At 50.5% G+C, this 22,555-nt stretch overlaps 1 protein-coding gene across 1 annotated transcript in view; it reads right to left on the bottom strand.

The window, feature by feature from the left end:
* Positions 1-22,555, bottom strand: part of CFAP77 (cilia and flagella associated protein 77) — a 154,778-nt gene that overhangs the window by 40,168 nt on the left and 92,055 nt on the right. The window contains exons 2-3 of the mRNA XM_061433950.1: positions 20,809-20,908; positions 19,831-20,059 (exon numbers count right to left, since the gene is read on the bottom strand). Of these exons, the coding sequence (XP_061289934.1) occupies positions 19,831-20,059; positions 20,809-20,908 (329 nt within the window). The remainder of the gene's footprint in view (positions 1-19,830; positions 20,060-20,808; positions 20,909-22,555) is intronic.

Below are 22,555 nucleotides of genomic sequence, written 5' to 3'. Positions count from 1 at the left end.
ACTTTGTGTGTGGGGGGGCAGAGAGGGCTGACAGCTCTGATTTGCCGCCGTGGCTCCTCTCTGCCGAGGAGGGCTCTAGTGGATTAGAGGGGGCCCCTTTCATGGCAAACCCATCTTCATCTTTGCTGCTCATTAAAACTTTGTGGAGCTGGAGAAGTTGGCGGAGGAAGCTGTAGGAAGCTTCTGAGGGACACGAGGTACACATTTGTTGAAAGGTGTTTGAGAAGGGAGCCTTGGGTCTGACAAACCGGATTTTAGTGCGGCTCTCCGTTCACAGCGGGCTAAAATAATTGGTCATCAGTGACTACTAATTCGGTTTAGTAGCCAGAGGCAATTTTTTTCTTCCTGGAAAATCAATGACAGCACGGAGGTCTGTTCAACGTGATTCCGCTCAAGACGGGTCCTTATTTGGCGCTTGATGCTTCTTCCAGTGGAGACAGCTATTTTGTTAAAATAAAATTAAAATCCATCTCTAATGTGCCAGCGGTCTGCTGCTCCCAGGGGTGGGCAAGGAGAGGCCCTGGCCCCGGTCCCGACACAGCCTCGGGGACTCGGGAGTGGATGGTGGCTTCTGGAGTGGGCCGCACATTCTCGGCTGTGTGTGAAGTTCGGAACACGCTATGGACCATTGGAGGGTCTGGTTTTGGAGGAGGGGAGAGGCTGAGGGCCTGGGTGTCTCTCAGCAGCTCTAAGTCAAAACCCAGCCTGCTAGGGACAGCCAACCGCGGCACCGTCTGAGGAGGCTCAAATTCTGTCCCACGTCCACACTGGATGCGTTCTCGGACAGCACTGGGCAGTGAGGGGCCTCCCTTCTCGGCCTCACCTGAGGCTTCCTGAATGGGCCCATCTGTGTGGGCGGGTGGCCTCAGGGACCATGACTGGGCACTTGCCTGGTGCCTAAAGGGTGCCACTGTTTCTTGTAATAAGGGATTCTGGTTAACATCGCTCACAGGCTACCAAAGCACAGCTAAAGCCTTTTCCTTTCTTTTTTTTTTTTTTTGCAATTGAAAATTTTTTTAAGGTCATTGGAGATTCACATGCAATTGTTAAGAAATAATACAGAGAGGGAGAGGGGGAAGATACGCAGAGAAGCCTCTGTACCCCTGACCCCGCTTCCCCCAGTGGTGACATCTGGTAAAACTAAAGAGTGGAGTCAAAACCAGGATGCTGACAGTGGATAATCCCCCCATCTTCCCCTCACGGATCACAGCCTTGTGGTGACGGGGCTTGCATAACTCCATGACGGGGCTTGCGTAACTCCATGACGGGGCTTGCGTAACTCCATGGAGCTATGAGCCGCGCTGTGCAGGACCAGTCACAGTGAAGAGTTCTGACAAGAGTGGTGCACTGGAGAAGGGAGCGGCAACCCACTCCAGGATTCTTGCCCGGAGAGGACCCCATGGGCAGTACGAAGGGCAAATTAACTCATACTCACTGGCGTATTTGCTTGTGTACAATTTCATCCCATGTGTAGGTCTATGGACTCACCACCACAGTCAAAATACAAAACGGCTCCTTCACCTCAAGGGTGCTTACTGTTACGCTTTTCTAACATCACGCGTGTTCCTCCTGCGCTGCACCCACGGGCCTAGGATGTTTTCTTCCCGTCCTTACGAGAACACTACCAGTGGACTTTCATGGTTGTCCAGTGGCTAAGAATCCACACTCCCAATGCAGGGGTTCCCTGGTCAGGGAACTAGATCCCACGTGCCACAACTAAAGACCCCGCATCCTGTAACTAAAGCCCAGTGCAGCCAAATGAATGAATGAATAAAAAGAACCCTAGCAGATAGGAACTACTATTATGTCATTTTATTGATAAAGAAACTGATCGATACAGAACTATCGATACTGCTATTGAACTATCAATAAACCATTCAATGAGGGCTTCCCTGGTGGCTCAGTGATAAAGAACCCACCTGCCAATGCAGGAGACACAGGTTTGATCTCTGGTCTGATCTCACATGCCGCAGAGCAGCTAAGCCCGTGCCACAGCTACTGAACCTGTGTGCTCCAGAGCCCGGGAACTGGAACTACTGAACCCGTGTGCCCTGCAGCCCAGGTTCCACAGCAAGAGAAGTCAGTACAACGAGAAGCCTGTGCACCACAGCAAGAGGGTGACCCCCACTTGCCACAACGAGAGAAGCCCACTCAGCGATGAAGACTCCACACAGCCAAAAATAAATAAATAAATAATCCATTAAAAAAAAGCTTAGTGAGATGAAAAACTTGCTTGGGATCGATATCAGGCAATACTGCACTATGTGATTGCAAATAGATAGTCCATGATGTGATCACTCACCTAGAGCCAGACGTCCTGGAATGTGAAGTCAAGTGGGCCTTAGGAAGCATCACTACGGACAAAGCTAGTGGAGGTGATGGAATTCCAGTTGAGCTATTCCAAATCCTGAAAGATGATGCTGTGAAAGTGCTGCACTCAATATGCCAGCAAGTTTGGAAAACTCAGCAGTGGCCACAGGACTGGAAAAGGTCAGTTTTCATTCCGATCCCAAAGAAAGGCAATGCCAAAGAATGCTCAAACTACCGCACAATTGCACTCATCTCACACGCTAGTAAAGTAATGCTCAAAAGTCTCCAAGCCAGGCTTCAACACTGTGTGAACCGTGAACTTCCAGATGTTCAAGCTGGTTTTAGAAAAGGCAGAGGAACCAGAGATCAAATTGCCAACATCCACTGGATCATAGAAAAAGCAAGAGAATTCCAGACAAACATCTCCTTATGCTTCATTGACTATGCCAAAGCCTTCGACGGTGTGGATCACAACAAACCATGGAAAATTCTTAAAAATATGGGAATAGCACACCACTCTACCTGCCTCCTGGGAAACCCATATGCAGGTCAAGGAGCAACAATCAGAACTGGACAAGAAACAACAGACGGGTTTCAAATTGGGAAAGGAGTACGTCAAACCTGTATATTGTCATCCTGCATATTTAACTTATATGCAGAGTGCATCATGTGAAATGCTGGACTGGATGAAGCACAAGCTGGAATCAAGATTGCCAGGAGAAATATCAATAATCTCAGATATGCAGATGACACCACCCTTAAGGCAGAAAGTGACGAGGAACTAAAGAACCTCTTGATGAAAATGAAAGAGGAGAGTTAAAAAGATGGCTTAAAACTCAACATTCAAAAAACTAAGATCATGGATCTGGTCCCATCACTTCATGGCAAATAGATGGGGAAACAATGGAAACAGGGACAGACTTAATTTTCTTTGGCTCCAAAATCACTACAAATGGTGACTGCAACCGTGAAATTAAAAGATGCTTACTCCATGGACTTCCCTGGTGGCTCAGACAGTAAAGCGTCTGCCTACAATGTGGGAGACCAGGTTTCAATCCCTGGGTGGGGAAGATCCCCTGGAGAAGCAAATGGCAACCCACTCCAGTACTCTTGCCTGGAAAATCCCATGGACGGAGGAGCCTGGTAGGCTACAGTCCATGGGGTTGCAAAGAGTCGGACACGACTGAGCGACTTCACTTTTCACTACTCCTTGGAAGAAAAGCTATGACAACCTAGACAGCATATTAAAGAGCAGAGACATTACTTTGCTGACAAAGGTCCGTCTAGTTAAGCTATGGTTTTTCCAGTAGTCATGTGTGGATGTGAGAGTTGGAAGGCTGAGCGCTGAAGAACTGATGCTCTTGAACTGTGGTGTTGGAAAAGACTTGAGAGTCCCTTGGACTGCAAGGAGATCAAACCAGTCAATCCTAAAGGAAATCAACTCTGAATATTCATTGGAAGGACTGATGCTGAAGCAGAAACTCCAATCCTTTGGCCATCTGATACAAACAGCCAACTCACTGGAAAAGACCCTGATGCTGGGAAAGATTGAAGGCAGGAGGAGAAGGGGACAACAGAGGATGAGATGGTTGGATGGCCTCACCGACTCAATGGATATGAGTTTGAGCAAAGTCTGAGAGATGGTGAAGGACAGAAGTCCCTGGTGTGTTTTGGTCCATGGGGTCACAGAGTCGGACACGACTGAGCGACTGAACAACAACAGACATGTCTGGCCTGCAGACATGCTTAGTTTGGTCTGTCACATTTAAAAATTCTTGTTACCAATATATGCATTTTTAAGCCAGAAGGAAAAGCTCACATTAAAATCCCAGTGTCTGGCTTTCCTTAAGGAGGCATCAGATCATCTGGTAACACTGGACTCACATTCTCAACTGTCAGCAACTGGCTGGAGTTTGATGCAGTCCCCACCACTCCCTATTGCCTTAACACAGGGCCGGCTTCGCCCTCGGGCCGCCAGGCCTCTGCAGGCCTGTGATGGCATAGCCCCAGCTCCACGCCTCTTAAATAACAAAATTGCTTGGTATTTCTCTATCTTCCCAAGAGCCCAAAGAGCTTACTAATGAGCTTGCACCATTGTTCTGACACAGCAGGAGGCAGAATTGGTCCCACTTAACAGATGGGGAAATGGAGGCTCACGGAGATGGTAAACAATGAGCTCAAGGTCAATGAGGGAGCAGGAGAGCTGTGTTGAGTCCAGGCTTCAGGCTTTGAGGCCAGCTGTTCATCCTCTTTCCGCCTTCATCTCTGCTCCCGCCATAAAGGGGGTGCTGGGAGGGGCAGGCTGGGAGAAGAGAGGAAACCCCCTAGAGGAGGAAGGGGATGATGAGGCCTCTAGAGGAAAACAAGGGCCAACTTGCTCATTGGCCCAAGAGGATGGTGCCTGGGCCCCAGGACACTCCTAGAGACTCATCAAAAATGTTCTAATTCCTTTTAAAATCAGAAGGGGAAAATAAAAGTAACACAGCCTGGGTTATATTCATCTTTATACCAACACAGCCATAAAAAACTTTAAATTATTATTATTTTTTTAATGGATGAAGGGACTCATGAAGGCAAGAGTGCCCAAAGCTCATAGAAGTCCTGCCCTAGAGCCAGAAGCTGCATTTAATACTGTTTCTCCTCCCCTCTGGCTTCCCAGGTGGCTCAGTGGTAAAGAATCTGCCTGCCAATGCAGGAGACGTGGGCCGGATTCCTGGGTCGGGAACAGCCCTTGGAGAAGAAAATGGCAACCCACTCCAGTGTTCTTGCCTGGGAAATCCCGTGGACAGAGGAGCCCAGAGGGCTACAGTCCATGGGGTCACAAAGAGTCGGACATGACTAAGCTTCTAAATAACTCCTCTCTCACCCTGCTGAGGCCAGAGACTCTCTGTCTTGTGGATAAGTAGGAATCACCCAGAGAGCTTATTGACAGAAGAGCAATGCCTGCGTCCCACCATCAGACAGTCTGACTTGCCAGGCCTGGGTGGGGACCCAGGCCTCCACGCTGTTCCCGGGGTGAACGCCCTGCCCCTTGTGGGATGCTGGCCATGTGGCCCCTGGCACTCTTTGGGGGCTCTACCGCTCTAAGCCTCTTCCTTGCAGAGGCCCCTCCAGCCTAGCGGCCACCAGCACCTTGCCTGGTGTGGGCTGGCCAGCCGCTCTGGTCCCAAGGGACACCTGCAGCCTCTTTGTCCCCTCTTACCCCTGCCGCCTTTTTCTTAATTGTCCCTGCTTGGCCTGCGGGCCTGTCTTTTCTAACTAGCCTGGAGGAAGGGGCGGTAATTGAGGTGCAGCCTCTCTCCCTGGCAGGACTCTTAGAGCTAATTAGAGGAGAGGACCTCTGGGCTGGCAGTTATTTTTTAATTGTTTGTGGGTCCAACGTAAAAGCTAATGACAGAGGAGGGAGGCTTAGTTAGCAGCACACTCCTGACTTCTAAATTTGTCTAAGAGGTCATTTGCAATTTGTTAACATTTTTCACAAGGGTGAATTCAATTAGCAGTCCCTGCACCGGTGCTCAGCAGAGAGTGACAGGATTGGCAGAGAAGCTGGATCGGGCTTCCAGGAAGCTTCTCCCAGCCTTGAGCGCCTGAGCTGGAAACTTGGGGGCTCTCCCCACACCCCGCCCCCAACACTGCACACCCCACTCCTGACCCAGCCGGCTGTGACTTGAGCCCCTCTGGAGAGAAAAGGCTCAACACAGCTGAATGGAGGAAGTAGCCTCTAGACCAGGGGTCCCCAAACTCCAGGATCTGGTGCCTGATGATCTGCGGTGGAGTCGATGGAATAATAATAGGAATAAAGGTGTGCAATCAAGGTAATACACCTGAATCATCCCGAAAACATCCCCCTGACCCCACAATCAGTCCCTGGAAAAACTTTCCTCCACAAAAGAGATCCCTGGTGCCAGAAAAGGCTGGGGACCACCACGCTAGACTCCTGGGGAATCTGTGTGCAGGGGGATCTTGGCATGTGGGGAAACAGGTGAGCACCAGACGGGATCCCCGCCAGGGAGTATGAGGCTGGTAGCAAGAGCACAGGCAGGAAGATCAGGCCTGATAGGGACAAAATAGATGATTAAATAGCTAATCCCACAAGGGAATTGTAAATAGAAAAATGTAGGAGACCCCTGTAAGTTAATGATCCCTCGAGAAAGCAGGGTTGCTTAACCACAAAGCCAGGCAGGCTTGCTTAGCAACAAAGCCATGCAACAGAGGCACCAGACCTGCTTCTAAACAATGAGTGCTGCTGTGAGACCTGCACCCTGCCCAGCGAGCTCGGTGAGTTAGTGACCCCTCAAACACGTTCTTTGGCTCCTAAGACATGTTCTTTGCAGCATGCCTCCCAAACAATAAAACAATAGTAGGAAAAAAAGGCCTACAACCTGCCCAACGGTGTCATCAGGATAATGCCCCCTTCCCCCCCAAAAAACAGGCTCTGCGCACATAGAAAACAGTCCTTTACGGGGACGTGACTCTTCAAAATGAAAGACTCTCACTGTATGTACCGAGACCTGAAAATATTTTTTCCAAAGTGCCGTGACAGTCCTGGCCTGACCGTCTAGGGAGCGGCGAGTAAACTTCCCTGCCCCACCGGGAGGAGGAGCTGATGACGGAAGTGTACATGTACTCAAGAAAGACAAAGGTCTTCCCCCCCTCCCCACTTTTCCTTTGACTAGAAAACTGCGGCCCACTTAGTTAAGTTCTCAGGGCACGGGCATTTCTCGCCCACTCTCTTGGAAGCCTGACAGGCATCCTGTCCTAATGAATCACTTCTTATCTGCCACTTTGCTTTCGCCGAATTCTCTGCAGAGACATTAAGGACTAGGGTACCGGAGCTCTTTGGAGCCCCTGAAATGACACCAATCGGTTTCAGATCCACTGGGGTGTCTGTGTAAGCTGAGGGTGTCCCGCTTCGGTGTGGAAACTCTGCTTGTGGACCATGACCTCAAAGAATTCCGCATTTCCTCATCATCATGGGAGAAGTGAGAAGTCAAGCGGTGGGAAAGGGATGAGCCCACCGTGGGTGATTTGGACAGGGACCTGGGGACTTACGCAAACATGCAGAGTGAAAAAGCAAGTCGCCATGCAACGAGATTTTAATGGTTTGTGTGCCTACGTGCTGAGTCACTTCAGTCATGTCCGACTCTCTTTGTGAGCCTGTGGACTACAACCCGCCAGGCTCTTCTGTCCATGGGATTCTCCAGGCAAGGGTACTGGAGTGAGTTGCCATTTCCTTCTGCAGAGGATCTTCCTGACCCAGGAATGGAACCTGCGTCTCTTACATCTCCTGCACTGGCAGGTGGGTTCTTTACTACCAGCACCACCTTGAAACCATACTAAATAATATGCATTATTCATGAACATTTAAGGGTATAGCAAATATGTGAACACCGGGGAGGAAAACCTGTTCCAGCCTCAGGATAGTCCTCAGGGGACAGAGGGAAGAGTGTGGGATTAGGAGAGTTGAGGACGGGCTTCCACTTATGTTTGCTTTATTTTATTTCTTTAATAATGGTAATAATAGTAAAGGTTCAGGGACTTCCCTGTTAGACCAGTGGTTTAGAATCTGCTTTTCAATTAAAGGGACTCGGGTTCAATCCCTGTTTGAGGAACTAAGATCCCACACGCCTTGGGGCAACTAAGCCAGTGCAATGAAAATACGGAGCCGGTGTGCTCTGAAGTCTGAGTGCCACAACTAGAGAAGTCTGCACGCCAGGACGAAGAGCCTGCGTGCTGCAATGAAGAGCCAGTGCAGCCAATAATAATAATAATAAAGATCAGAAGCAAAAATGACCAAGTTGGGCATTTGTTAACTTTGAGCGTGGAGTCATGGCAGTGAGTTATGTAGCTTCTGAATTTCTCTATTTCTTTTTCTGGAGGACTTCCTCAAAAACACAAAAGAAAAAGTTGGCAGAAATAGATGTCTGATTGTTAGGAAAGCGTTTACACCCAGCACATTTTGGCTGATTCCAACTCTTGACTGATTTCAAAGCACTTCTATAGTTTTAATTGAAACATAATCTGTAGCAAGATGCCAGGGGAAGCCATTATAAAATAATAACGTTGAAGGTGGTTTTCTCAAAGTAAAAGTGTTAGTCACTCAGGCATATCCAACTCTTTGTGACCCCCATGGACTGTGGCCCGCCAAGCTCCTGTGTCCTCGGGATTCTCCAGGTAACAATACTGGAGCGGGCTACCAGTCCCTATTTCTACAGGGAATGCTCCAGATCCAGAGATGGAACTTGCGTCTCCTGCATCGCAGGAGGATTCTTTAACCATCTGAGCCACCAGTTTTTCTCAAAAGCCAGTATCTAAAATGCAGACCTTTCTGACTTTGTGTTAAGATGCTTTGGTGATTATAGTGGGTTGAGTGGTGGGTGGACCCCAAAAAATATATGTCCTAATTCTAAGCCCCAGCACCCAGGAACGTGACCTTATTTGGAAAAGGAGTCTTTGAAGAGGTCATTCATTAAGGACCTTGAGATCAGACTACCATGCTTGCCTTGGGTGAGGCCTGTATCGCCTGACAAGTGTTTCTATTTGAGACAAAAGAGAAGGAGATACAGACGCACAGAAGGCGGCCACGTGAGCAGAGATTGGTGAGAAGCAGCCAGAAGCCGAGGACACTGGCACCACCAGGAGCTGGAAGAAACGAAGAAGGGTCTGCCCTAGAGCCTTTGGAGGGAGCGCAACCCTGCGACACCCCAACTTTGGACTTCTGGGCTCCACATTAAAAAAGAATACATTTCACATGTTTCAAGCCAGTGAGTTTGTGGTCATTGTTACAGAAACCCAGAAATAACAGCTGAAGCTCAGGGCCCGGCAAGTCATGCCCAAGAAAGGGTTGGTTGTCTCCTGAGCTCTCCAGCCTGAGAATATCGGCTGTTCTCTAAATCAGGGATGGATCACCATCATGCCGTCAAGCTGTCTATTTTTTTTTAAATATCAGCATTTGGGGATTTCCCTGGTGGTCCAGTGGCTAAGACTCTGTGCTCCCAATGCAGGGGGCCCGGGTTCAGTCCCTCGTCAGGTAACTAGATCCCACATGGTTCAATTAAAGATCCTGTATGCCACAACTAAGACTCCTGTGTAGTCAAATAAATTTTTTTTTTAAATAAATATTGGCATTTTGCCTTATTTATTTATTTGGCCGCATCAGGTCCAGTTGCAGGTATGCGGGATCTTCAGTTGCGGCATGTGGGATCTAGTTCCCTGACCAGGGATAGAACCCGGGCCCTCTGCACTGGGAGCTAGGAATCTTAGCCACTGGACCACCAGGGAGGTGCCTATCTATTCTTTCTTGTGCAGTCAGTCAGCAGGCATTTATCAAGCACCTGCTACATCCCAGGCGCTGGAGGTAGCAGTGAGCAAAGTCAGGTACGACCCAAAGTCCCCCTGGGCCCTCTGTCTTCCTCTGCTCCCCTCTCCTCTGCCCACCCAGAAGCAATATGTACTGGCTGCACTGCCATCTTGCCCATTCATTGCCTGCTTTATTTTGCGTCTTCTTTCCTTCCTCTCTATATTCCAAACACCCAGTGTGACGCCCCGCATGGGTGGCCACTAAATGAACACGCAGCGTAGGATGCAGGCAACAACGTGGCCTTTGAGGTCAAACCCCAGTGTGACCACTTTCTGGCCACGCAATCCTGGACAAGTGTGTCTGGACCTCGGGGATAAGAGAGTCTTATCTGTAATGTGGGGATAAGAGAGTCACTATTTGGGAATTCTCTGGCGGTCCAGTGGTTAGGACTCAGCGCTCTCACTTGTCAAGGTCCGGGGTCGATCCCTGGTTAGGGACCTAAGATCCTTCAAGCTTTGCAGTGCGGGCAGGAAAAAAAAAAGTCATTACTTAAAGGGCTGCTCTGAGGGTCACATAAGAGAAGGCACCTGGCCTCATAGGAGCTGCAGAACCAGAAGCTGGCATTACTATTCATCAGAATTGGTGCAGGGCGCCAAGAGTTTCGGCATGAATGGCTGGCCACCTCCATGTGGCCTGCAAAGGGGCCTGAGCTGAGCCCTGAACTGGTCCTTAGCATTCGACGAATTCTTGGGCTTCCGGTTCCAGCAAGGACAGAAATGATGTGCAGGTCTTGAGGCCTGGTTCCTGCGGTGGCCCCAGGCGGTGCTGGCAGGCTCCCCCACAGTACCAGCTTCTCCACACCTGTGTCGAGGGAACACCGTGCCATGGGAGGGGCAGAGCAGCTGCCCCCCAGCCACCCCTCTAATAACGTCAAGGCTGAAGGCGTGCAGAGGTGAGGACGAGGGACCCTCCGCCAGGCCGGGCACCGAGCCCACTTCCCACGCTTCGCCCACCGACCTGGGAGGGTGAGGCCCGGCTCTGGAAAAATCAAAGCAGGAGCCGAAGCCTGTGAGTTGCGACTGGGGAGGCCCCGAGGGGGAGCAGCCCGGCCTCGTTAGCGCTGACCCCGGCATTGAGCCGCTCCTGATGGATGGGGTTTGGGCGGGACAGGCCCCTGGGGGATGGCGGTCCTGTCCATTATGGGCCCATCAGTGCCTCCCGGAGCCCTCTCTGCTCTGGATGCTGGGAGCCTCGGGCCAGGAATAAATCTTTGGGCCGCAGGAGAGACGAGAGGGGAAAAAAGGCAAAGCATGAAAAATGTCTCCTTCGGGCCCTGGCAACAAAGCTGCCTTGGAGGAAGGAGCAAGTGAGCGGGAGTTTGGGGAGATGGGAGGCGATGGAGCAGGAGGAGTCGGGCAGGGGTTCCCCCGAGAGGCTGGGCTTCCAGGAGAGGAGGAGGGACAGAGTGCGATCCTCAGATCACAAGGTCCTGGGCTATCGCTGCCCGCCTGGGCCCCTCTTTAGCAGAAGTCCCTCCAGGTCAGGCTCAGGGAAGCAGGCTGGTTCTGAGCAGGAGGCACCCCTGTCAGGTCCAGTGTGGGGTGTCCCTGGCCCAAGGCGGGCTGTGATGAGCCAGCCAACACTTCCACCTACTGTGAGAATCTTTTCCGGCCGCTGAGTGTATAGGTCCTGGAGTGAACACTCACCACCTGCGGAGGAACACAACCTCCCCCTCCACGCATTAGTTCCTCGTAGGTGAATGGAGGTGCCGGGTTTCAGTGAGGATGAACTAAGCTATTCTTCGGAAAGCAAGTGGTCCTCGGCCTTGGCTGTTGTTCAGAGACACCATCCTGCTGTGAGGACTCCCCTCCATGCCCGGAGGGCTGCCTCTGCCTCCTGGAAGAATTCAGCCTGCTGCAGACATGGACTGCGGCTCGGAAGGAAAACGTGGCGCAAATCCTGCCACAGCCACTGACCGGCCATGTGGCCTTGGACAAGTGAGTCTCTTGGCCTCAGTTTCCACATCTGTAAAATGGGGACAACGGTCCAAACTTGACAGAATTGTGAGGATTTAATGAGATGATGCATGTAAAGCACTCAACATTATATCCATCGGCTGCTTAGCGAGGGCTCTGCAAATGTTAGCCACTGGGACTGCCCCCCGGACACACATACATATGCTGGTCCTCGCTTTATTTTCTGAAACCCCTGAGAGCAAAGGCCCTCCACTGTCCTCATAGCAGGGCCTCAGGCTATTGAGAACCGTCTAAGTCTTTCCTCATGCAGCTGGGGAAGACCATTTCCTGCCGTGTTCTCTGACACAGTGACCTCCTTGCCCTTTTCCCAGGCTGATGTCTCCTGTCTGGACGCTCCGCTGGTTATGGGCCTTCCCCTGAATCTGTGACGGCTCATATTTTAAAATGATGCCAGAAGAGTGACCTGAGTGGCAGAAGAGAATAGGAAGGTCACCTCCCTCATTCTGGACCTGCTACCTCTATTAATGTGGCCAAGAAACACATTTGGTCTTTGAGGATGCATCATTGCAATGTGGATTCACAACATCCGCCATAGGGGAAGACAGCAGAGTCTGCTAAATCAGGGGTTTCCAAACTCTGGGATCTAATGCTTGATGATCTGATAAAATAATAATAGAAATAAAGTACACAATAAATGTAATTTGTCTGAATCATCCTGAAACCATCCCCTACACCCCAGTCTCTGGAAAAATGATCTTCCACAAAACCTGTCCCTGGTGCCAAAATTTGGGGGACCACTGTTGGCTGAATGATAAAGGAATCTCTGGTTTTACCATCTCATCTCTGCATCTCAAATCAACTTCCTCCTCACTGTGAATAATGTCTCAAAGCCTTAAAAGGCCCTGGACCGCATTTCTCCAGCAAATATTTACTGAGTGCCTACTATGTTCCAGGCTCCGACGATAGAGTGGTGGACAAAACTGACAAGGTCCATGCCCTCCAGGACCTGAGCAGCCGATGAAGAAGCAGAAGACTATTTAACCACAGTTGCAGTCAACATTGGGGAGCATATTGGTGGGGGGCTGGTTGCCTGGCAGGATGACCCTTTCAGCCCAGCTCCCCGGCACCAGGGTCCTTGTGAGGTCCACATACTCCCCCTTGTGGTCAGCCTGGTTTCACTCTGCTGAGTTTTGGCCAGTGATTGCACCCAGAACTGGCCTTCCAGTTCAAAACCTGTCTCAGATCCCTAGGACAGGTGCTTGGGAAGGGGCTTATTATTATTTTATAGGAGTTTGGGTGGGTGGCTTGGATTTCGGCCATCACTCTGGGAGAAACAAAATAACCCAGGGTGATTGATGGGCCCCTTGTAAATTTGTAAAATAAATCAGCTTGGCAGAGAGATTCAAAAAAACCTGTCAGGCAGCAAACATTTTTTTAACAGCCTGTAAAACTTCCTCCATCCTTCACATTTGTCAGTGTCAGGCTGATGATGCATCTGATAGCTGGGTGAGCAGCGACCGCGGCTAGGAGGGTGGGCTGGCAACGTTCCCCATCCTTCTTGTGTTTCTTGTTTTCCCGTGGTCTGAACACTTTCAGCACCTGGGTTGGAGGGAGTCTAGGCTAGACTAATTGGTGGGTGAGGTAAGAGTTCTACCCAAGTTGTTACTGGCTTCATAGTCAGACTTCAGTGTGGCCATACTCGTACATTCATTCAGCCAATATTTACTGAGGGCTTTTCAGCAAAGGCACTGGGGTTGGCACCAGGGATGCTGGGACAGGAGGGGGCAAAGCAGACCTGGAGCATCCTGTGTAGGGCAGTTCTGGACGCCCCATCACAGAGCTCGTTTACTGGGAGGTGGGCGAAGGCAAAGGGGAAGGGAAGTAAGACCTCCAAAGGGAAGTTCACTGGGCTCTTATGATGCTTCCCAGGTGGCGCAGTGGTAAAGAATCCTCCTGCCAACGCAGGAGACCCAGGAGACTCAGGTTCGATCCTTGGGTCAGGAAGATCCCTCAGAGTAGGAAATGGCAACCCACTCCAGTATTCTTGCCTGGAAAATCATATGGAGAGAGGAGCTTGACGGGCTACAGTCCATAGGCTCACAAAATAGTCAGATATGACCAAGTGACTGAGCGCACACACACGCACACAGATTATGTTTAAAGCTTTAAGGAAAATCCAGACAAGATGGCCTTCATCATATATACTCTGTCTCAGCACACCTCTTGTGCAGGAAAAATTTGGGTAGCATCTCTACCCATGCCACCTCCATCCTTACATTTGTTGGGGAGGCAGCTCAGTGCCATGGTCACCATCACAGGTGGTGGGGCCAGACTAACCTCCATTCCACTACAGAGCAGCCGGGGGCAAATGACTTCTCCTCTCTGACCCTCTGTCTCTTCTTCTGTGCGATGGGGATGTAAGACTTGTACTCACTGAGCTGTTCAGTTATTCAAGGAGAGAAGGCCTCTGAGGTGCTCAGCAATGTCGGGCATAATACTAGTTGCCGTTGTTAGTTCAAAGAAGGGTCTGCCCATCTTCCACCTGCTCATGTCAGATACTGGCGTGCAGGGGGCTGTTTGCTCATTGACTGAATGATGGATCCCCCACTAGCATCCATGAAGGCAGAGCCCTGGGCACCCAGAATCTGCCTGGAGTGCCAGCTGCTGCCCAGATCTCCCCCTGCCCCACCCCCAAGCCATCCTTGTCTTATCATAATTGAAAATGTTGGACCAATTAGGAGCAGTAACAATTAAGATGTACTGAGGGCATGTGAACATTTGCAAACACTTATTAAGACACATCAATAATTAAGCCCTTCTTTAATGGTTACATTTCTGGCCTCCAGATGTATCTGTTTATCTGTTAATGGACCTGGGGTCACAGCGTGCTTTGAGATCTGCGTTATGACATTACACGTAATGAGAATTAAAAATTCTTCCCTCGCTTGGATTCTGAGTTTGACAGTGAAACAGCAGAGCAAGGATGCCCAGGCTTCTTTCCAGCTGCCTGCTCCTAGGGGTTCACTTTTCAAAGCCCGCCAGCTAGCCAGGGTGCAAATCCAGGCTCTGCCATTGTGCGGCCTCGGGGAGTGCCTGAATCCTCCCTTTCCGGCTTCCCAGGTGGCTCAGTGGTGAAGAATCCACCTGCCCATGCAGGAGACACAAGAGACTGGGGTTCGATCCCTGCATCAGGAAGATCCCCTGGAGGAGGAAATGGCAACCCACCCCACTATTCTTGCCTGGAGAAGCCCATGGACAGAGGAGCCTGGTGGGCTGCAGCGCATGGGGTCGCAAAGAGTCGGACACGACTGAGCGCACACGCTCAAAGTGAACCGAGTGCTTCCTGCCTCGTAGGATTCGTCAGCAGCTGTGTGTGCAGGCAGCTGCCACGTTTAAGTTCAGTTCACAGCAACTTCTGTCCATGGTGCCTCCTATGATCATCAGAGGATAAAAAAGAGGAAGCAGGTGGCTGAATAGTCAAGATGACCTGTCTACACCAACAGCTGCAAACTCAATGCCTCCTGGGACCAGATGGATCATGAAAATGAAAGAAGCCAGGCTGGGTGCAGGCTAGGATAGACAGAAGGGCACCCGTGGATTCTGCCTGCAGCGGGTGCTGCTGCTCAGCCCCGGCCTCCGGGGAGTGTAGGCAGGAGTGCAGACCCAGGATGCCTGGGCGTCTGACTTTTCCTTGGTCGCTCAGTCAGTAAAGAATCTGCCTGCAGTGCAGAAGACCTGGGTTCAGTCCCTGGGTGGGGAAGATCCCCCGGAGAAGGGAATGGACACCCACTCCAGTATTCTTGCTTGGAAAATTCCATGGACAGAGGAGCCTGGTGGGCTATATAGTCCATGGGGTTGCAAAGAGTCGGACACATCTCAGCTACTAAACTGTTTTTATATGAGATCTCCTGATTTTTTTTTTTTTTAATGTGGCAAGTCATTCAAACTTTTCTGGCTGAGCTCTGCAGCATGTGGGATCTTCCGGCAGGGATCAAACCTGTGCCCCCTGCATTGGCAGCATGGAGTCTTAACCACTGGATCACCAGGGAAGTCCTGAAATTTTGATTTTTTAAATCACTGCCTGGGCCAAATGAACACCTTCGCAGGTTGATTTGGCCTCCACCCCTACTTGTGATCACGTGTCTTCATGGGCATCCTTTGCCAGATAATTGCTTAGGTGTCCACTTTCTTCTAGCTGGAGGCTCAAGGATCGAAATGTACCTTTCTGATTTAGGGACAATCGGTAACAAATTGGTACGGATTGGAAACCAAATCAGCTAACTGGAAAGGAAGTAATTGAATAGTCACAGATTCAGGTTTTGACTCCGTCTGGCGTTGAGAGGTCGAATGAGTGGGTGGGTGGAGGTGCACAGGGCCACTCAGGTCTGGTTATTTTGTCCATTGTGAAATGTATCAAAGGCCAGAGGATTTGATCCTGGGGGAGGCAGGGGGCTCTCTCACGTGGGGGTTAAACCTACAAACACAGCATCCCTAGCTTAGAGTAGGCCTCTCCTGTGTTCAGTCTGAAATGGAACTTTATTTTTTTAACATATTTGTACTTGTGAGTAATTAGTAGTCATTTGTTTCTTTGCTTCTTTCTTTATTGGATCAAATCACCCCAACCACTCCTCGGGTAGTCGGGTGTAATCGGATTTGGTTTCTAACATGCTTTTAAAGTAAAGAAATAAATACAATCGAGGCTTGTAAAAGGTGATCATTAGAGAATGGGCCTCGGTCCCATAACTTTAAAGTAATAGCCCCATTATGAGAGGGGGCAATGATTTTATAACTGTTCCTTGCACGGATGTTGGAAGGTTGAGGGGCTTCGGGGGCAGGTTGGGCGTTGCAGTAAAAGCTTTTCCAGCAGCCATTTAACCTCCATTTATGAAGAAATAAAGCGAAATTGATGCCGATTTGGGCCTGCTTTGGGGGGTATTTTTGTTCCATAAAAGCGCTTTTGCTTGCAATTTGCTGAGCTGCCCTGTCACATCAGAAAGGGCCGCTGTTGATAAAGATAAAGCTTTATGGCCACAATATTTGCTGCTAACAGCAACCTAATGCAGCATTTTCATTTTTGTGCAATTAATGTTAACGTCTGCTACGAAAATTGTCATTAAATACCATTTTAAAATCCATTCAATTTGCATATGCAAAGCCCATTTACCATCACAGAAGATATAGCCGGCACTTCATCACGTCCTTTCCTTGGAATTGTAGCCACTCAGTTTTATAGCGATTTAAGATTTTTATATTGAAAGCTCGATGGTAATGGATGTTCTTTCTGAGCCCGGCTGACTTAAGCTTTTCCATTGTACGTAGAGCCACACAGCCCCAGGACCAGACACTTCGGGGGGTTGCACTGTACCCGAAGAAAGAGCACTGGATGGAGCATGCTGGCCGGCCGAGATCTGACTTGGGTCGGTCACACCCTGCTGTGTGACCTTGTGAACATTTCTTCACCTCTCTGAACTACTGTTTTCCTTTTTCAAAGAAGGGCTTCGAACCAAATGATGGCTAAGGAGCTGTGTTCTAATATCTCATTTTTTTTAAATAAAACTTTTAGCTGCACCCCTGCAGCATGCAAGGTCTTAGTTCCCTGACCAGGGGTGGAAACACAAGGTGGAAGCACAATGTCTCAACCGCCGAACCGCCGTGGCAGTCCCCGTATTTCTAAATGTATGCACGCCAGTTAAGAATCCGGGCCAAGCCTTTCTGGGAAAAAGTTGTGTGGTCTTAGGGAGGTCAGTGCATCTCTCCGTGGCTCAGCTGGGTGAGTAACCCTGCCTGCTTCCTGCACAGTCTTTGATTTTCAATGTTGTGCTAGTTTCTCGTGTATGGCAAAGAGGTTCAGTTGTACATATATAACATGTATATATTCTTTTCCATAATCTTTTCCATTATGGTTTATTACAGGATATCGACTATAGTTCCCTGGGCTATGCAATAAGACATTGTTGTTTATCTGTTTTATGTGTATGTGCTAATCCCAAACTCCCAATTTATGCCTCCTCTATCGCCTTCCCCCTTTGGTAACCATAGGTGTGCTTTCTATGTCTGGGAGTCTGTTTCTGTTTTATAAATAAGTCCATTTGTATCCTATTTTAGATTCCACATATAAGTGATATCCTATATTTGTCTTTCTCTGCCTGACTTATTCACTTAGTATGATAATCCGTAGGTCTATCCACGTTGCTGCAAATTGCATTATTCCATTCTTTTTTATTACTGAGTAGTATTCCCTTGTGTGTATGTATATACATGGGTTGGGAAGATCCCCTGGAGAAGGGAATGGCAACCCACTCCACTATTCTTGCCTGGAGAACTCCATGGGCATAGGAGCCTGACAGGCTACAGTCCATGGGGTCACAAAGAGTCAGACAGGACTGAGCAACTCACACGAACATATATATACGCCACATCTTCTCTATCCATTCATTTGTCCGTGGACAACTTCCAGATTGCTTCCAGATCTTAGCTAAACAGTGCTGCTATGAAACACTAGGCTGCACAGGGTTTTAATGATGATGGGATGGAATTGACATAGAGGCAGAACATACCCTGAGAATCCCAGAATGCTGGTTACTGCTGTAACATCCTATTTACAGATGAAGGAACAGAAGTCCTAGAAGGAACAAGGGTTGGGAATGAAGGTGTGACAAAATGCCCAGGCGACTCCTGGCTGGGGCTTCCCCTGGACACCATGCTGTCTTCAAGACACTGGTGACCAAAATGGGCCAGGCTAGTGACCACACAGTGGGGACTCTGCACTGCACTGGAGAACCTTGCCTTGCCTTCAGAGACTGACTTGGGTGTTATTTCAAAGCGGGAAGAAGGATGATGTACAGATAATTAGTCAATCTGGCCCACGAGTGACTTTCCAATGTGTCTCTAGTGCCACATTCCAGGTCTTGAGGGCTGATGAACAGAAAGGCATTTCCAGTATGAGAGTGGTGAGTACTATTTGAGGCCAGGGAGACAGGAAAGCTTACCAAAGAGAGGATGCTGCATTGAGCTTTGATGAACAAGTAGGTTTTACCAGGTAGGACGGTGAGAAAAGGCAGAGGGAAAAGCATACAAAAGTATGGTGGCGGACACTGTGGGAAACACACGTCAGCTAAAATAAATAAACATAGAAGCCCCATGTGCTCCAGCAGTTCCACTCGCGGGTATATATGCAAAAGAATCGAAAGCAGGGACTCAAGCAGATACTCGCACACCCATGCTCATAGCAGCGCTATTCACAATAGCCAAAAGGTGGAAGCAATCCGGGTGACTGTTCTGAATCGATAAACAAAATGTGATATAGTTTGGACTATTATTTAGCCTTAAGAAGGAAAGGAATTCTGATCCATGCTACAGCACAGATGACTCTCAAGTACGTTATGCTGAGTGAAACACGCCAGACACAAAAGGACAAACACATACTATGGGTTAGGGAACTCTGCAGTGCTGGACAACTGCTGTTTTTGCCTGCCGTTGTGTTCTGTTCTCATCCTTCTGGGTCAGAAGCCCTCTTTCCACATCTTTTCCACCGTCAGCCCATATAGATTGTGGAGACTGATTCCAAGCAAGCTCCCTCCAACGAAGGGCCAGGGGTCAGGCCTGACCCATCAGAGCATCAGAATCCCCTGGCCTCAGTAACTGGAGCAGAGGCAAGACACGGTGACCCCGGCCTGGCCAGTCAGTGTATTTTGCGATTTCTACTCGCCCCTGCAGTACTGAAGTCGGGCCAAAGAATCTTAACCTCAGGCTTTTATGGTTCCTTTCCACCGAGGTCACTAAAAGCACAGGATCTAAGGATGCAGCTGTCCCTGGCCATTTTGCCAAGTGAGGAAGAAGCTTATCAGAGACCGGAGCCAAAACTGGGAAGCACAGCCAAGTCATGGAGAGGCAAACATGACATTGCCTGATTGCCTAGATCCGGCTATGCCTGAAGCTCTTCCCTTTCACTCATGTGAGCCAATAAATTCCCCATTAAAAAAAAATCCAAGTTGTTTGAGACTTGATTACATGCAACCACATTATTTTATAGAATGTCACACATTCCAGAGTTGGGACGTGGGTCACATGTCTGCCTCTGAGCCAATCACCATGAAGGTGGTTTGTGAAATACGCTGATTGGCCAGGCCTGGATCACTCACCCCTCCCTGGAGTCCAGAGTCCCACTCCCGCATTGTTCCTGACCGTGAGCGCCCTGTCACCGCCCCGGTGAGGGGATGGAGCCTTGGGTACCAGCCATCTTACCGTGCCCGGATCCCGAACGTCATATTTGGGGGGAGGGAGGGCGGTTCCTTCTTGAGGCGCCTGTCATCCTGGTCACTGATGCGGATGTCGTTGAGCTGACGGTAGTGCAAATTCTCCCGGGCAGTGACCAGGCCAGCCTTCACAGCCCCTCTGTTCATGGCAATATAATTCCGGGTCAGCTCGTGGGGGCAAGTCGGCTGTTGTTTAAACACGTTCCAGTGTCCGATGGCTGAGGGCAGGGAGAGACAGAGCCAGGGCCACCAAATCAGTCAGGGAGGTAAAGCAATCGTGGCATCTCACTGGGAGGAAACTGGGGCACAGATATCTTTCATTAACCCAGAACCGGTGGAGTGACAGCCCTGCTCGGCTCCCCGGAAAAGGAGGGGTCAGGATTCCCAGATTCTAGTCGGGGCCTGAGCATCCTTCATGGAGCTGGGCTTGCCCATCCTTGACCTCCTTTGGGGCTTCCCTGGTGGCTCAGCAGTAAAGAATCTGCCTGCCAATGCAGGAGGTGCAGGTTCCACCCCTGTGTCTTCTTTTGTCAAGAAGATCCCCTGGAGAAGAAATGGTGACCCACTCCACTATTCTTGCCTGGGAAATCCCACGGACAGAGGAGCCTGGCAGGCTGCAGTACGTGGGGTCACAAAGGGTCAGAGACTACTTAGTGACTAAACAACAGCAGCCGCAGGCCTCCTTTGAGCCATCAGAGGGCTGGCCCTGACCCTGCCCATGCTTGCAACTCAGAAGGTGCAGAGCACAGTCTCCTGCCTGGGGACAAGGCTCCACACAGTCAGGGACCCTTGCTATTTCTCTGACACATTAGACCTGGACCCCGTGTGGTCCTGTCCTTTTCAGCTAAGCTGACTTGGAATCATGCTGCAGGGCAGACCCCCAACTCTTTTCCTGGAGCGTGGCCAGCTGCCATGGGGCCTGGTTAGAGGGCTCAAGTCCCTTTGGCGACCAAGGACGCTTGCTCACCTTCAGGGACCCCTCCATCCAGTCCCCGGATGTAGAGTCCGTAATTAAAATTAATTCCGGGCAGACTGCAGCTTCTTTCCCGGGGCTTCCCGAGCTCAGCCTGTTGGGGAAAGACAGAGGCACAGGTCAAGAGTGTGATCTCAGACCCAGGGTGTTACACTGAAATCAGTGGCCCCAGGGCCTGTGGACGATCTCAGCGTGACTGGGGTGTGGACCGCCGACACCCCTGAGAGGAGCGCTAAGTGCTGTTGGGTGTTGAGACACACCTTGGGGAAGCCTGCCTGCTAGGCTCCTGCTCAGGGGCGCGTGAGGAGAGCAGAGTCAGGAGGACCCTGGTGGTAGCGGGTGGTTGGGACCCAGGCCCCGAAGGAGGAGGTGCATTTATGAGGTGGGAGAGGGCGGCACAGTCCCACACTGAGCAGCCGGTCTTGGGTCCAGCCCAGATCCGCCCACCTAGTGCTGCAGATGATGTATCATGGAGATGGATGGAAAGACCTGGTTCACGGAGACTCCACTGGGGCCACCCCCCGAGGGAGGGGGCATCTTCCTCCCTAACCCTTCACTCCTAGCTGGACCCTCCAATCCTTGTCCCTGGAGCTGCCTGGGGTCGGGGGGGGGCCTGCAGTGACAAGGCCCACTGTCACCCTCCCGGCGGCAGGACAGCCATTCTCACTCTGCGTCTCAGGTCAACTCCTCCTTGACCCCACAGAAGGGGTTTGTGGGGATGAAATTGCTCTGTGATCAACCACATCGATTTCCCCATTGTACAGGTAGGGAAGCTGAGAACCAGAGCGGCAGGACCATGATCCTCGGCTCCTAAAGGACAGGGCTGGGTGTGACGTGCAGGTGTGTTTGGCCTCGGGGTGAAGCTCTTTTAAAATATATATATATTTATTTATTTATTTATTTTTGACTATGCTGGGTCTTCACGGTTGCATGGGCTTTTCTCTAGTTGCAGAGACCAGGCTTCTCACTGTCGGGACTTCTGTTGGGGAGCACGGGCTCTAGGGCACATGGTCTCAGGAGTTGTGATCCACAGGCTTAAGTGCTCCAAAGCATGTGGGATGTTCCCAGACCAGGGATCGAACCCGTGTCTCCTGCATTGGCAGGCACATTCTTCGCCATGGAATCACCCGGTAATCCTGGTATAAAGATCCTTCTTAAGCACAATGCTTGTGCTGCCTCTCTGTAGACGAGCAGCTAGCTCCCTGGGCGCAGGGGTCCTACGGTGCTTAGAACTTTGCTGCTCTTCGTCAGTGGGCACCTGCCGAGGTCTGGGTTCTCCATCCGCTTCTCTTACTTAGTCCTCACGGCTGCCCTGTGAGGCAGCCCATTGCTGTCACAGAGAGGTCAGACAGGCGGCACGAAGCCACACGGGAAGAAGCGGCAGAGCTGGGGTTGGAACCCAGGCTGTGTTCTCTGGCCCACATTCAGATCCGCCTGCTAAAGAGATACCAGCCAGGGGTGCGTGGCTCCTGGTGCCATCAGGCCTGGAGGCCGGGGACTTTATGAGCTGGGTGGGTGCAGCTGCTCCTCCCACCCCCACGGGCCCCAGGCTCCCAGTTGCAAGGTGTTAAATCCCCAGGACTTCATTGCTCCAGCCTCACCAAAGACTGTCCGGTGGCTCCGTCCTCACCCTTTCTCCAGTCCCATCAGTCTCTGTCCCCAAAGCTTGCGCTCCCAGAGACCTGGGTGCACAAAAGTGGATGATCCAGGACCACCCACAACGGCTCATCACCGCCTTTGG

Source organism: Bos javanicus, chromosome 11, assembly GCF_032452875.1.
Source record: "Bos javanicus breed banteng chromosome 11, ARS-OSU_banteng_1.0, whole genome shotgun sequence".
NCBI classification, from domain to species: Eukaryota; Metazoa; Chordata; class Mammalia; order Artiodactyla; family Bovidae; genus Bos; species Bos javanicus.
The sequence above is the reverse complement of the archived record's forward strand: the minus strand, read 5'-3'. Positions and strand labels throughout refer to the sequence as shown.